General features: G+C 37.3%; 1 protein-coding gene and 2 non-coding genes across 3 annotated transcripts; 1 reads left to right on the top strand and 2 right to left on the bottom strand.

Moving 5' to 3' along the window:
* Positions 1 to 1,311: 1,311 nt before the first annotated feature.
* Positions 1,312 to 1,418, bottom strand: LOC147945644 (small nucleolar RNA R71). Its single transcript, XR_015597869.1, has one exon. It is a non-coding gene; the product is annotated as a small nucleolar RNA R71 (small nucleolar RNA).
* A 9,231-nt stretch (positions 1,419 to 10,649) lies between these two features.
* On the top strand, positions 10,650 to 10,758 carry LOC147945643 (small nucleolar RNA R71). The gene has a single exon (XR_015597920.1). It is a non-coding gene; the product is annotated as a small nucleolar RNA R71 (small nucleolar RNA).
* Positions 10,759 to 12,971: 2,213 nt separating this feature from the next.
* Positions 12,972 to 16,117, bottom strand: LOC104773027 (peroxidase 32). Its single transcript, XM_010497573.2, has 4 exons — positions 15,742 to 16,117; positions 14,163 to 14,354; positions 13,620 to 13,788; positions 12,972 to 13,544 (listed from the first exon to the last, which is right to left on the bottom strand). Exons 1-4 carry the CDS (start codon positions 16,027 to 16,029, stop codon positions 13,075 to 13,077), a joined length of 1,119 nt encoding a protein of 372 aa, XP_010495875.1. The 5' UTR covers positions 16,030 to 16,117; the 3' UTR covers positions 12,972 to 13,074.
* Positions 16,118 to 16,435: the final 318 nt, after the last annotated feature.

Raw genomic sequence — 16,435 nt, 5'->3', positions numbered from 1 at the left:
TCTGTTTTGCGTATTTGTCCAGCTCGACCCTGCACTCGATCAGCACTCGATCGAGTGCTTGCTCGGGTTCCAACCCAGAACTTGTGTTTATGATTTGTGTTTGTCCTGTTTCACCCTAGTTGCATTTCTGTTGCATTCATTTAGTATCATGTTCATTACTTAGCTTGCATTAGTTCAATACTTGCATTTCCATAGTTTCTATTTCTGTTTGTCATAATCACTCTGTTCCATTTGCATTTAGCTCCTAGCTCTTGTAGTTTTACTTTCTGCACTTTACATTTCATAATAGGATTGTTAGTGACAAACATCCTTTACATCTGGCTTGACTTAGACTCATATGCACATCTTGATTGTTTACAAACACTCAAATTGGATTGACACCTCTTATACTACAACTGCATAAGGGGAATTGAAACACCCTGCCATCCATTCATTCATAAGTCATCATTCCATACATCATTCATCACCACACCTACAAAAATAATCAGTTTCAATTTGGCGCCGTTGCCTATTTGAGTTTGTTTTGTGACATTTAGGATCATTATTAGTCTAAGATTAAGTTCGTTTAAACACTTGTGAAGTTACTGAACTCTAATCTTCCTTTGCTTGGCTGTCTTGAGTTTCAGGTACCCACTCGACCACCCACTCGACCGCCACTCGACCGAGCCGTGATCGAGCACTTAATCGAGTCAGAAGCCGGATCCAAATAGCCATCACTTCCCAGTCGACTCGACCACCCACTCGAGCTTGCGCTCGACCGTGTACCTGTTCGAGTCTATAGTCGAGTTTGTTGATGCACACAAGGTCAAAAGGCAACGACAGTCTTCAAAGGCCTATTGACAACATCCACATGCTACAAAAGGGTTTGAGACATAAGCAAAGAAGAGTAGTTCAACAACAAGAGAACAAGTAGTCATGGAGCAGCAAGATCACCATGATCATAAACCTAGACACATTGGTGTTGGGGATGCACCTAACACACATAACCAAAGAGCTGGTATTGTGCCTCCTGCTGTGGCAAATAATAATTATGAAATAAAGAGTGGATTAATCTCCATGATACAAGCCAACAAATTTCATGGGTTGCCAATGGAGGATCCTCTAGATCACCTTGATGAGTTTGACAGAATATGTGGACTCACAAAAATCAATGGAGTAAGTGAAGATGGTTTCAAGTTAAGGCTATTCCCATTTTCCCTTAGAGACAAATCTCATCTATGGGAGAAGACTCTTCCTACTGGAGCTATCACCACATGGGATGCATGCAAGAAAGCTTTTCTGGCCAAGTTCTTCTCCAATGCAAGGACTGCTAGGTTGAGGAATGAAATTTCTGGGTTTGCTCAAAGGAAGAATGAGAGCTTTTGTGAAGCTTGGGAGATGTTTAAAGGATTCCAAACTCAGTGTCCTCACCATGGCTTCAGCAATGAGTCCCTTCTAAGCACTTTGTATAGAGGAGTGCTTCCCAAGATAAGAATGCTTCTTGATACAGCTTCAAATGGCAACTTCCTCAACAAGAATGTGGAAGAAGGATGGGAATTGGTTGAGAACCTTGCTCAGTCATATGGTAATTATAATGAAGATTATGATAGAACCATGAGGATCCCCTCCACTGATCAGGAGGACAAATACAAACAGGATTTAAAGATGGTCAATGAGAAGCTTGACAAGATTCTCCTAAGCCAGTCAAAAACCATTCACTTCATTGGTGAAGAAGAAGCTCCAGTCCAAGAAGGAGATAGGGAGTTTGCTGAGTTGTGTTATATGCAGAACCAAGGAGGAGGATACAAAGGCTACAACCAAGGTGGAGGATTCAAGCAGAACAACCTCTCTTATAGGAGCACCAATGTAGCCAACCCTCAAGACCAAGTCTATCCACCTCCTCAGCCTCAACAACAGCACAACTATGCACCCAAGCAGCAACAACAAGTGTTCCAGCCCCAATTGTGTCCCCCACCAGGGTTTCAGACTAACCAAGGCCATGAACAAAACCTAACAGCAATGATACAACAGCTGTTGATTGGGCAAACCAATGGGAAGATTGAGGAAGCCAAACAGTTTGTTGAGCTGAATCAAAGGCAACATCACAATATAATGATCTCAATATGAAGTTTGAAGGACTTAACTCAAGAGTGAAGTATATGGAGAGCAATATAGCGTCTACTTCAGCTCCAAAACCCACCCAACTCCCTGGAAAAGCAGTTCAAAACCCAAGGGAGTTTACTGCCAAAGTCATTCATCTATTTGAAGAGGAAGTCACTGGGGACAGTGAAGTTCAAGTTGGGGAGGATTTGTCATTTCTTGAAGCTCAGAGTGAAGTTTGTGCAAAGCAGACTGACTCCGGTATTGCACTCGACCAGGTGCTCGAGCATGCACTCGACCGTGTGAGTGTTCGAGTGGCCGATCGAGTTGAAGAGTCAGAAGCTGTCAAGCCTGCTAAGTACATCCCTCCTGCTTACAAACCGCCTCTACCATTCCCAGGACGTTTCAAGGCACAAAAGCTTAAGGAATTAAGGGAAATCATTGAAAAAAAAATAAATGTTGACTTTGCAATGAAAGGAAGAGAAGGCTTTGAAGAAAGTGGTTGTGATTGAGAAACAAGAAGAAGTGATGGCCATACAAGAGATCATCATTGCTTACCAAGAAGAAGAGAGAGGACCTGCCTTGGAACAGTATGATACATATCCTCTCTATAAGGATTTTTTGCTTGATTTATCAAAGAAGAAGGCTCAAGCTCAAGATGAGAAGGATCTTGAAGACCTTGGAGGAGCTATCATCCCAATTAAGCTTAAGGATCCAGGTCCATTCTATCTGCCTTGCACACTTAGCTATCTTCACTACAACCAGTGCTTATGTGACTTGGGAGCATCTATCAGTGTGATGCCCTATTCTATAGCACAAAAGCTTGGGCACACTGAATTCAAGTCCACCAACCTTCATATATGCCTAGCTGATGGTTCAAACAGAGATGTGGTTGGCAAATTGGAGAATATTCCAGTCAAGATAGAAAGAGCAAGGGTTCATACAGATTTTGTGGTATTGGAGATGGACAAAGAACCTGAAGATCCTATCATCCTTGTGAGGCCATTCTTAGCCACAGTTGGAGCTGTTATTGATGTTAAGGAAGGTCTTGTGACCTTGAACATTTCTGAGGATATAGCTATGAAGTTTAACATCTATAACCCAACCAACCTTCCTACCATTGATGATCATCCTTTTACTATCAAGGACAAAGGTGGTCATGAAGGTTTAAGTGAAGTGGCAACTCCAAAGGACAATCTCCCTCTTCAAGAAGATTCTGTGGAAAAGCAGCCAAAGTCAAGCTTAGTGACTCTAAACAAGCTCACTAGGGAGGAAGTCCCTAAGGTATCCTTTGTAAATATGCTTTATTTTCTTAGTAGTTTTGATGTGTTTTGTTTTATGTTTGTGTTGGGCAGGCCTTTCAATAAAAGTTTAGATGGGTATGGAGAGATTTGGACTTGGGGAAGGAGATTCGCAAGCCCACTCGACCAGTCCACGAAAGGTACTCGACCGAGTTGGCAAAGAACTAAGGCCCACTCGATTCTCATTTCTCTAGAATGATCGAGTGGAGGGAAGAACAAGAAGAAAATTTTTGAAATTTCAAACTTTGGTCAAGGAGCTCGACCACGTGCTGGTCGAGTGTGGGGTTGAGTGGCAGCAAAAAGCAGGTCAAAGATTCTCATTTCAAATTTGAATGGTATGGACACTCCACCCTTGTCTCCTTGCCCCCTTAGCTTCTTTAAATAAAGTCTTACACGATCCTATGTCTCTCACACTCTCTCACTTACTCAAAAAAACTAAAATCAAGTTTTAAAATCTCTCTCAAAGTTCATCTTTTGCTCAAGCTTATCTCTTTTAAGTTTTTGGGTCACTAACCTATTAAACTTAAGCTTTGAGTCTATTCCCTTCAGTTCTATTCGAAAATGTCTTCAAGGATTACAAGGAAGTCTCAACAAGCGGCTGTAAGCTCCATGGAACGTTTTGATGATCGCCTACAATCAAGAGGAGAAGCTGGAAGAACCACTCGACGCCCCACTCGAGCATGCACTCGATCGAGTGGTGGTCCGAGTGGTCGATCGAGTCAGATGCCGCGTTCAAGAAATCAGTCAGTTGAGGAAGATCCTGAGAGAACTGAAAGTGAAGAAGAAAGGGAGCCAACTCTTAGTGATTTCATGAGGAGAAACAAGGCCAAAGGGAAGAGGCCAGCAGTTGAGATTAAACAAGAGGAGGTTGAGAGTGAGAGTGAAGAAGAAGGTGAAGAAGAAGAGGGAGAGGATGATGGAGAAGCAGAATCTTGTGGATTGACAAAGAGGCAACTTTATGAAGCCTTCATGAGAATGGAGTTCCTGGGAACTAGGTATCCACACAAGGAAACCATGGAGAAGCTAGCCATTGATAAAGATGTGGAGTACCTTTTTGAGAAGAGCAACCTAACCAAGTTCATGGGGCTTTGCATGGAGGGGTATAAAGAAGAAAGTTGTGAGTTTCTAGCCACAGTCAAGCTGCACACATATGCAAGGAAGGATGATGAGTTTGGAGCTGGTCATATTGCTTTCACAATCAAGGGGAAGAACTATGAGCTTTCTTTGAAGAAGATAGCAAATGTGTTTGGTTTTGAAGTTGGTAGTAATAGGAGCTTGATGATACCAAGAGAAGAGCTCTATGCCATTTGGGAAACCATTGGAGACAACATCACCTATTCATCCTCCAAGACCAAGAGTTCAAAGATAAGAAGCCCAGTCCTAAGGTACTTCCACAAGGCCTTAGCAAATACTTTCTTTGCTAGGAAGGAGACTGGAAATCTCAATGAGGGTGAGCTCAAGGTAATTGACATGGCTCTCAATGGAATCATCCTTGAGGCAAGAAATGGAACCATCATTCTTGGGACCACTGTGGAGACTGACCTTGCAATGGTGCTCATTGACCACATGATATATTTGAGAAGTTGGGTAGGCAAGCTACAAAACAAAGGGTCAACAGGAGCCTTAGCCATTGGAGGCATCATCACTCCAATACTACAAGCTGCCAAGGTCCCACTTAGAGGAGAGAAGGTTTTGCCAAGATGGATTGACTCAAGCTACCTCACCTCCACTCTCATATTGGCCAAGGAAATGCATCAAGGAAATCACATCTTCAACTTTGAGCTCCCAACAGTTGGGAAAAAACAGTTGATCTTACCTAACCAAGAGCTCACCACCATTCAAGAAGGAGCAAACATTGACTTTTGGCCAGCTGATGAGTTCTTGTTTGATGGGATAGTTCAACCTAGAGTTGATGAAGCTGGAGATGTGCAAATGGCTGATGGGGAGGAGCAATTTTACTTTGAAGATTATGAGCCCAACCCAAGGGATAGTAGAGGAGTGAGAGAGACTAGCAAGAGGTTGACTCTCCTACAAAAGTGGAGCAAGTGGCATGGGAAGAGGTTTCATAAGCTTAAGAAGAAGGTGACCAATATGGCTAAGTCCATCAAGGGCCTAAAAAAGGAGATTGCTGAGCTGAAGAGTGCAAACTCATCTCCAAGCCATTCAAGCCCTTTGAGGAGGAGTAGCTCAACTAGAGCACTCTCAAGAGTTGCAAACCCTGTGGAACCAGCTAGAGCTTCAATGTACGAGCCAAATCAGAGGAAGAGGAGTTCAAGTAGCCGAGAACAACAATTTTCGAGGCACTCGACCGGGTCACTCGAGCACCCACTCGACCGAGCACCCCAGATGCACTCGGCCGAGTTCCAGCCCAAATCACCTTATGGCTTCCCACCTCCAGCTGCTTATCCAGGATATCCAAGTTACCCTCCCATCCCACCCCAGCATTTGATATTGTGTTTTGTTTTTGATTTTGAATCCTCTTACAAATTTCTTTCACACAGAGGACTGTGTGATTTAAGTTTGGGGGAGGGTTTGAGATAGCATTTGATATTGTGTTTTGTGTTCTTAGTTCAAATTTTTAGCATCATCATGTTAGTGTTTGCATAGCATCTAAGGCATAGAAAAACCCTAAAAATTTGAAAATTTTTGCAAAATTCTTGATAAAAAAAGAGTGTTCATATAGTTTGCATTGCATAATAGCATCTTGTGTAGCATGTTTCATGTAGGATTGTATATTATTTGCATTAGGGATCTATGATGAGCTTTGCTTGATTCATTAGACTAGGATCAATGCCCAAGTTAATAGTACTTTGATGCTAGTTGAGTGGTTAGAAGCATAAGATTGAACCAAGCCTTGAATTCCTGCATTGCATTTGGTCTAAATTGAAGCATGTTGTGATTTGATGCCATTTCCTACTTATAAGAACTTAATATTGACTGTTAAATATCAATGTGTGCATTGCTTTAAACTCATGAATACCATATACATATTTGGATCATCTTTCTCCTTTTTACCACTCTTGTTGATCCAAGTAGCTGATTAAATCGTTAAAATCAGTTTCCAATACCCTTAACCAACCCTTCTTTCAAGCCATGTTTATTCTTGAGTGTGTGAGGCCTTTTTGGGATTGAGCTTGGTAGAAAGTGTTAGGTTTGAACTGACAAGAATAATGTCTTGTGTAGTTCTAGTTTGCATTTTCCAAACTAGATAGGACTAGGTGATTTCATTGTTGGGTTTGGGATTTGGTTGTTTGAAAAAGAAAGAAAAGAGAAGAGGAGAAGAGAAAGAAAAGGTTAGAGTCTTTAGGAGGGGAATGTTTTTAAGTAAAATCAAAGTCTAGTGAAAGAATGGGAAGTATGATATTGTTTAAAGATGGTTTCAGTCAAAGAAAATAAAGAAAGAAAAAGAAAAGTTTAGCAAAATGCTTTTATGTCTTAAGAATAAGAAGAAAATAAAACCATGGCAAATAAGTAAGAATCTCCCATTCCACTAGAAAGATCAAATAAGAAACCTCTCCTAAGACTTTAAAATCAAAAGAGAAAAGGGTAAAAGAGAAGAGAAGAAGTTAAAGGGTAGCAATAGGATAAATTGGGTTTAGATTGATAGGATAAACACTTTGGGTGCCTTTGGGTAGACAAGGTTTTGTTCTTGTATGTGTCTAAGTGTTCTTACCTTTAGCATTCTTCTAAAGCTCAATCCATTTTTTATGAGAGAACCTTGATATTGATAAGCCCCACTCTAAAGAGAGACCATCATTGTCTCTAAACCTTTTACTACCAAGCCAAATGAGTTTAAGCATTGCATATAATTGATTCATGTTCTTGATTAATGAATGTTAAAGGAAATGGTTGATTTGAATGCATGTGGACATCCAAGGCTCAAATCAGTAAAAGATGTGATATGCTTGTCTAAAATCTTTAAGTACAGCTCATTCAACTTGCATCATAGTACTAGTAACTTGGACATTGATTCTAGATGGTCTATTTGCAAGCTTTAGGAACTGAGATCCCACTTTCAAACCTCACCTACCTACTTATGTCTTGATTATTTGATTGAGGGCAAGCAAAGACTAAGTTTGGGGGTGTTGATGTTCATATATTTTACCCTGTTTTCCCTTAATATATTCATATCTTTTGCATCTTTTGCTATCCATTTTGACCATTATTGCATAGCTTTAGGACTGTTCTTGCATTAGAGTTTAGTTGCATTGCATTTACATCTTTTCATGCATAAACAGGTGATTTTGGAGCTTAAGGAGCATGGAAGCAATGCTGAGGAGAAGTGAAGCAATCATGAGGAGAAAGCAAGAGAGCTAAGGCTGAAGAACCAAGGTCCGGAGTCCAACTCGACTGCCCACTCGACCAGACACTCGACCGTGTACTGAGAGGGACTCGACCGAGTGGGATGAGCACAAGAGGAGCCAACTCGACCGGTCACTCGACCGAGCACCAGGTCGAGTTGGTCGAGCCGCCTGGCTATTTTGTTTTTTAGCGTTTTTAGGGCTTCCACTACATTTTCTATATAAGGGCTTGTACCTGCAGCCACCAAAGGAGCCCAGCTTTTTAGAGAGTCAAAAACCTAGTTTTTACTTTTTTTAGAATTATTCCTTTTGCACTTTTATTTTCTTAGATCTTGTACTTCTTTTAAAAAAAGAAAAAGACTAAATTCTTCAATATTGTTGGTGTCATAACTTTCTTAATATTGAGAATTTGAGTTTGGTTCTTTCTTCAATATTGTAGATCTTTGATTTATCTTTCTAATGATGCAAGTTTCAGTATTTTCTGGGTTGATGATTTTGATGTTCATCATGTATGTTTGTGAGTAATTGCTTAGGATCTTGAGGATGTGTTAGGCTGGGTTGTGTTTGAGGTTTGTTTGATTTGGTCAAGCTTGATTGTTGTAGATCTCTTCTAGGCTAGATGTTCTTAATGCTGATCCTATATCTGAGAGGGTAGGATCTGATTTCAAGCCTCTTAGCATCACACCAATGTCTAAGGAGCATAGATAAGGCTAGATCTAGAGACTATCATTAGGCTTGCTAAGAGATTAGAAGTCTTGTTTGATTTTTTGACATATTGCTTAATGCCTGCTTGTGTAGATTCTTTACTTTGTGAGAACAAGTTTAGAGATGCATGAGTTTGATTGTTTCTTGCCATGAGAGTGGATTAAACATGTCTTAGAAATATATGTCTAGAGATTAGCTCAAGTTGTTTGAGATTTGTTGACCAAGTTAGATGACCTCAATCATAGTCCAGCCCATGAATCCCTCCTCAAGACCTTCCTTTTTTATTGATTTCTTAGCTTAAATCCTGTTGTTTGATTCGTTTTGGTATTGCTCTGTTTTTCTTGTGTTGCTCTGTTTTGCGTATTTGTCCAGCTCGACCCTGCACTCGATCAGCACTCGATCGAGTGCTTGCTCGAGTTCCAACCCAGAACTTGTGTTTATGATTTGTGTTTGTCCTGTTTCACCCTAGTTGCATTTCTGTTGCATTCATTTAGTATCTTGTTCATTATTTACCTTGCATTAGTTCAATACTTGCATTTCCATAGTTTCTATTTCTGTTTGTCATAATCACTCTGTTTCATTTGCATTTAGCTCCTAGCTCTTGTAGTTTTACTTTCTGCACTTTACATTTCATAATAGGATTGTTAGTGACAAACATCCTTTACATCTCGCTTGACTTAGACTCATATGCACATCTTGATTGTTCACAAACACTCAAATTGGATCGACACCTCTTATACTACAACTGCATAAGGGGAATTGAAACACCCTGCCATTCATTCATTCATAAGTCATCATTCCATACATCATTCATCACCACACCTACAAAACTAATCAGTTTCACCTGGATCTCCAAGCTTCGTAGGAATCTCAATCGGGATCATGGCATTGTATTCAGAACTAACCATCTTTGTCTCCTCTTTCAAGTGTTCCATTGCAAGGATTTTCTCCTTGGTCCTTTGATGTTTTTCCTGCTCCTCAAAATGCACATATGCCTTCCCATTTGAAATCACCATGACTCCTTCTTCAATGCTCTTCTTGTTAGACAAGACATCCTTCAAGCATTTCTTGTATGTTTTTGTATTCTTTATTGACTCTATGAATGGGAGTTTGATGTTAAACTTTTTCATAAGTTCATCAAGGCGAGCTTTCTCCTTTTCAGCCTGCCTTTTAGCTTCCATTAGAAGACTTGGAAATGGGAGCATAGGAACATATGGTGGTGGTGCAATGTATGGTGGCTCATCATCTCCTGCAATCTCATCATCTACAGCAACATCAACAATAAGAACTTCCATCTCAGAAATAATACTCTCATTTGCGGCTTCTTGAAGACCTCTCTCAGAAACTTCTCCAGGTTCTTCTTGAATCATGACAAAATAACAATGCTCCTTATTTTGAGTTCACTATTCCCTACTAAAACACATGATGGTCGCGTAGAGGCAGAAGAAATCTGAGCTACTTGGTTCTCAAGAGTTTTAACATGTGAAGATAGTGTTGTGAACTTTCCATTGAGATCACGATACATGCTATCCACCTTAACATTGAATTCAGTAGCATTCTTCACCTCACCTTCAAGAATCTGCTGCATCATCAACTTCATTTCATTATCCCTTGAAGAAGACGCAGAATTGGTGCTCACAGAAGTTTGGACTAGTGCCTGGAAACTCCCCTGGAAGTTGTTAAAATGAGGTTTTTGCTGAAAAATTCCCTGACCAAATGCATTTCCATATCCTTCTCCCTGAGGCACAAATGGATGTTTGTAGTTTCCTTGACCCGGAGTGAACTGCTTATGCTGAAACTGTTGTGGTGGATAAACCTGATCCTGCGGGTTCTCAACGTTTTTGCTTCGGTAAGACAGATTAGGGTGATTATGTAGCCCTTGTTGAAAGCATTGTTCTGATAACCTTGGTTCACATAATTCAGATCAACTTGTAGTTCCTCAGAACCACCTCTAGCACCTTCTTGATAAACCTGAGCATCACCAGAATTATCACAGAAATTGACACTCCTCTGGTCTCTTCTGAAAAGCTGCTCCACTTTTGCAGTCAACTCAACAATCTGTTTTGATCCTCCTCCACTGCTTCTCACAGTTCTGTCATAATCAACACAATGGTTGTTGTTACTAGCTGCAAGATTCTCAATCAACTGCTGAGCTTCTCCTTCTGTTTTGGTCATGAAATCTCCATTGCTAGATGTATCCAAAGCCATTTTATACCTCTCATCAACTCCTCTGTAGAATGTGTTCATGAGTGATTATGGAGCAAAGCCATGGTGAAGACACTCTCGCTTGTAATCCTTGAACCTTTCCCAAGCTTCATGGAATGATTCAGTGGTGTGCTGCTGAAAATTTGAAATTTTTTTCTTAGAAGGGTAGTTCTTGCTTGAGTGAAGTATTGTGCCAAGAATGAAGCCTTGTACTCATCCCATGTTTGGACAAAATCCCTATCCAAAGACTTAAACCAACGAAAAGCTTTGTCTGCCAGAGAAAATGAGAACAACTTGCATTTGACAGCATCATCAGACACTCCATTCATCCTTGTTGTACCACAACAAAATTCAGTTACCGAACGTAAGCATCAACATCTGCTAATCTGCTTAATGTAGCTCGCTCTTTAATTTTTCAGTCTAATATTCCTTTACAATATTGGAGTGATTGTGTTTTGACAGCTGTATTTTTAATCAATAAGGATACCATCACCTCTTCTAAACAATAAATCTCCTTTTGAGCTTCTTCTTATGAAATTACCAGATAATAGTCTTAAAGTCTTTTGGTTGTTTATGTTATGCTTCGACTTACTTAAAGGATAGACATAAGTTTTCTCCTAGAGCTAAACCTTGTGTTTTTCTTGGTTATCCTGCTGGTTTTAAAGGGTATAAAGTTCTTGATTTAGAGTCTAATTCAATTTCCATTTCCAGAAATGTTGTTTTCCAAGAAAACCAATTTCCTTTTAAAACTAGTGATCTCTTTTCTTCATAATATGTTGATATGTTTCCAAATCATATTTTACCTTTACCTCCACCTTTGCATTTTGTTGATTCTGAGTCTAATAGTGATTTTGAAAGCTCTTTAATTGATCATTCATTTGCATCAGCATCTACGACATCTGATAGGTATTTGAATTCTAGCACCATCAATACTATAATTGAGCATAACACTAAGAGTGATTCTCTAAACGTTACTAGGCGTAAACGAATTACTAAGCCCCCTAGTTAAAATAAAAGAAATAAAATAAAACTGAAAATTGGAAAAATTCAGGAAAAGGAAATAAGTGTCTCGAACCAAGCAGAAAGACAATAAACTTCACTAGACTTCTCTAGACTTCAACAGATTTGTCTACAGACTTCACCAAACTTCATCAGTCTTCTTCAGAATTCTCTAAACTTCAGCAGATTTGTCTACAGACTTCACCAGATGTCACCCGACTTGTCTACAAACTTCACCAGACTTGTCTACAAACTTCACCAGACTCCTCTAGACTTGTCCAAACTTAATGATTCAGTTCAACTTGAAGATGTCCAAAAGTCACTTCATGCTTCTTTATTCCGGTTAAGTTTGAATCCAACCAAAAGACTCTAAATCTAGCACATCGTCTCCACACCTAATCACAACCCAAGAAAAGACAAAAAAAAACACAAAAGACGGACAAAGATGCGACAAATGACTCAAAACATATACTAAATGAAAGATAAAAGACATCAAAAACACAATACATCAGTTTTCGTATTTAGTTCCAAACGCGGAGCGTTCCCTAACTTAATCGTTTTTTTTTTTCTTTTAATTTTTCAAACTTTTAGCTGAAATGAAGCTTTCAACGTAAACAATTTTTTTTAGTGAATATAATTTTACATTCATAAAAAAAAAAAAAAAAAAAAAAAAAAAAAAAAAAAAAAAAAAAGAAGAAGAAGAAGAAGATATTTCTACATATAATGCATGCTTTATTTTTTGAAGTATCATATTAATCTGATGGGTCATACAAATCTTATCGTTTTCTTAACTAGAGTTGTCAATTTTATGGGTTAGTACTATTAAAATTGAGAATATCGATCTATCGGCTAACAAGACTAAAGTATAATACAGATCTGCAACTCTTCAGAATAACATTTTTTTTGGTAGGACTCTTCAAAATAACATTAGATTATTGTCTTTCTATATCTACTTTTTTTAAAAATAGACATAAGTTTTATACATATTTATATATATATAGTATCTATTACTTTTGTTTTAAAAAATTAATCAGCAAAATTATAATGAGTTTAAGTATCCTAAAAGCTTGCACAAGGCGCAGACCAATCACCTAGTGTCTTCACGTTGTTAGATCAATCATTAGTTAAAGGATTTTTCTTTTGTTTTTAATTTATATTTGGGTAATATTCTTATTAAATTTCAAAAAAAAGTAATGAGAAAACTACCCCAAAAATCCATTAATCTAAAAAGAGAGAAAAAGTTCTTAGATAGTAAAATTTTGATTGTTTAAATTAACAAATAAAAAGAATTATAAATAATTTTTTTAAACTTAACTATGTTTGTTTGCTTTCCTTTTTCCATCAATTGAGACTACATGAATTACATTGAAAAAGTTATAAGAAAAAAGGAACGAAATGCTCTTTATTAACGTTTTGAGAACATTTTATTTTCACGCAAACATATATTTTTGGTTGCCCCATGTATGGAAACAACTATTGTTATATTATATAGAGCTGACAAAGTCAACGATTTCAACCACATCATGTAGGAGCGAATTGGAGTTGACCACCCTACAATTCTGTCTGATCTGTCCTTGAGTTCCAGTGAGAGGTGTAATGTTTCCCATCCTATTCATTGCTTCCACAAAAGCATTGAAGAACTTTTGGGTGCCATCAGCATATGATCTGACCAACGGGATTGTGTCAGTGGCATTAGGGCTGGAAAACAATTCTTGGTCGGTCTGGATAAGTCCCTTTAGCTCTTTTAGATTCACATAGTATTTGTTGTCAAAAACCGTCGGTGTACGTAAATCGAAATCCACCAAGACGGTCTGGTTACCATTACGTGGACATTGTCCACGAAGTGTCTGGAGGTAGGTAGTATTGAGAGTAGGGTCGGGTAAACCAGTGTTGCTAAAGTTGTATAGCCTATCCATAATAAATTGGCATTGGTTTTTACCAAATGTGTGACCACCTAACCAAAAGAAGAGATAAATTAGCAATAAAGTTTCTAAACTAATTAGATGATGAGTTCAAGTATGAAAATTACCAGAGAGTGCAACGAGATCCGAAGGACGGTCAAGTCCAACATTATTAAAGCTGGCCTTAAGTTGTGGAAGCGTGAAGAATGGAGCGGGAAGATTTGCATTAGCGAGATCAAAAAATGCTTGTAAGCTGTCTCTTCTCCCCAAAGGAACCCTCCAAGAAGGACCTCCTGCCTAAAATACCCAAATTTGGAAATAATTATTAGTTTTGTAAATTTAACAATTAGGTTCTCAACGTTATGGTTATTTTCTCAGTTCTTTTAGAAATTTTGCTTTCTTTCTAGTTACCAAAAAACGAGTCTTATCGAACCGAGTTTATTGCTGTACTTGATATTATCTACCATGCATTTTAAATATTTATCGCAATGAATCTTGAAGTCATGTCTGGTAGTAGATCTGTGATAATATCAAATCTAGATTATACTGTACAACTTGCGAGTTGTAGCATGTCATATAATGATTGTCACGTTTAATATGTTCGGTGTCGACTTCACTGAAGAATTTGAGACTATTTGTAATAAATGAAAAAAAAGAGAGATAATGCATACCAAATTTACAGATTGTTGGGCTGCGATGGTAAGCATATCTGCGCATGATACGGTCCTTGGACATGCTGTCTCAACTGCTGCTTTCATCCTATCAATCACTGGAAATCCTCGAGCCGAGTTTGCATTTGGAGCCGCCTCTTTTTCTGTTCGGAAGGATGTTGTGTTGTCTAACAAAATCGATGCATCGCAGCCCTTTGAAAAACGAAAATAATCAATATATTAAAATCATAATTAGTTTTTGTTTGTTTTAGTTTACAAATAATTTAGGTTGCATTTACATTCACTAAAAACATTTGTTCTTCTTAAGTAAGGCGTGATGATATGTAACATACATACGTATGTAGTATATAACAAGTTAGTATTCATTTTAGTATACATTATATAAAACTTCTAACGCAAAAAAGTTTTAACATTAATTATATATTAATTAGGTCAACAACTACATCTTATTAGAAGGCTGAAAATATCCCAGAAATAATAAATAAAATGATATACAGTATTTGGTTTTTTCACGTATATTTCTAGATATATATATATATATATTTCCAAATATTGTGTGGGGTTTTCAGTGTTGACGATAAGCTTACTTTTGAATGATTTCTATAAAATGTTTTATTTTATTCTATAATAAATTATCGATATATACTGATAACATGTTTGGTACGGGTCCATGCTTTTCTCAAATTAATATATAAATAATTCATGTCCGTCGAATGCATGGGAGATCAAATCTTACTACGATGTTGTGGAATCATTTCTTTATAATTAAGTCATGAGTCATCATTATTCTTGACGAATGACGACAAGAGCTAAGATACTAGACCGTGAAGCAAAAAAAGAAAAAAAATACATGACAAGAGCTTAAATACTAGATGGTAAAATACAAAAATATCACATCTAAATACGTGAAATTTTATATTCACATTTTTGTAAACTAGATTTCGTTAGCCCAGTGATTTATTATTATTGCGGATAACATATCATGGTAACTAATAATACTAAAATAAAATATTACTATAGTTAACAAAATCTTCCAAACATTTAAATTTATAAATGCCAAGCCGTAAATCCCATATTTCTCGTAAATCAATTAGCATAACTACAATCCTATTCAACCCGGTAATTAGATTAAGTTGACAAAGAAAATCGTTAGAAATCAATACATGAATATTGGAAAATTTTGTTAAAAATTCATTTTATTTTTATTTAGAAGTTTAATACGTAATATTTTTTTCATTGGAATAAAAATACCTAATGTATTAGATTTATGTAAAAAAACTTTCTCTTTTAAAAGTTAGTAGAATCGAACACACGACTTAATAGACGTTAACTTGTGTGTCAGAATCGCTAAACCTGGTTTCAATTTCGGTCACACGTTTTTTAGTACAACTTAGTCAGATTTTGAAAAATTGAAAAAAAAAATCCTTGACATAATCAGTAATTTTGCTTTTTTCTTAAAGGACGTCATTATAGAAGAGACTAACGTATACATATATTACAAATAAAAGATTACTTTAACATGCTAACCAAAAAAATGAAAAAAAAGTTTACTGCTAAAGGTGAAAAAACAATATCTTACATTAACGAAGCAGTCGTGGAAGTGAAGACGAAGGATGCTTGCAGCGATGCGAGGATCTGATCTGAGCTCGTTTACGATGGTGTCCCGAACGATGGTAAAGACGCTAGGGCATGTACTGTCGTAGAAGGTAGGGGTTAGTTGAGCACTGGACTTAGATGATTGAAGCATAAGAAAACCCAATGTTATTAGGGTTGTCCAAGTCGACAAGGAAAGATAAGAGAAATGCATTTTGGGTAAGAAGATCAACCTATTGAATTGGCTTAAGTTGAGGAGATGAGGAAGCTGCATATCTTAAAGGATCCTTTTATAGGCGAAATGGGTTCTGTTTTTTTCCTCTTTTCCAGCGAGTACGTTACTTTACCAACAAGTTTTTCACGTACTCATATTTAAAAATGTATATACTAATATATACTAATACTACATTAATATATATATTTAATAATGTGTATATACTGAATACTACATGCGTCGATTAGTGATTAATTTCTTCACAGATAAAATAGATGTTATACTTATAACTTATAAATATAATGAGATAACATATTCAACTTCATTTTATCGTAAATATATATATATTTAAATTCATAATGATTTGAAAATATTAACTCGCTACATTTAAATACTGAAATAATAGGTTTAACATGAATATATTTTAGAGTCCAGCTGCTAACAAAAGAACAAGCAGATCAAACAA

The sequence above is a fragment of the Camelina sativa genome, chromosome 4 (genome assembly GCF_030686135.1).
Source record: "Camelina sativa cultivar CO46 ecotype springtype chromosome 4, ASM3068613v1".
In the NCBI taxonomy this organism is placed as follows: Eukaryota; Viridiplantae; Streptophyta; class Magnoliopsida; order Brassicales; family Brassicaceae; genus Camelina; species Camelina sativa.
The sequence above is the reverse complement of the archived record's forward strand: the minus strand, read 5'-3'. Positions and strand labels throughout refer to the sequence as shown.

What these genes read in the sequence shown, in the direction of transcription:
- LOC104773027 (XM_010497573.2), bottom strand. Translation starts at nt 16,029, where the DNA reads ATGCAGCTTCCTCATCTCCTCAACTTAAGCCAATTCAATAGGTTGATC. An exon ending in TCCACGACTGCTTCGTTAAT is followed by an intron (nt 14,355 to 15,741) that starts GTAAGATATTGT and finishes CGTTTTTCAAAG; the next exon opens with GGCTGCGATGCATCGATTTT. An exon ending in CCCAACAATCTGTAAATTTG is followed by an intron (nt 13,789 to 14,162) that starts GTATGCATTATC and finishes TGGGTATTTTAG; the next exon opens with GCAGGAGGTCCTTCTTGGAG.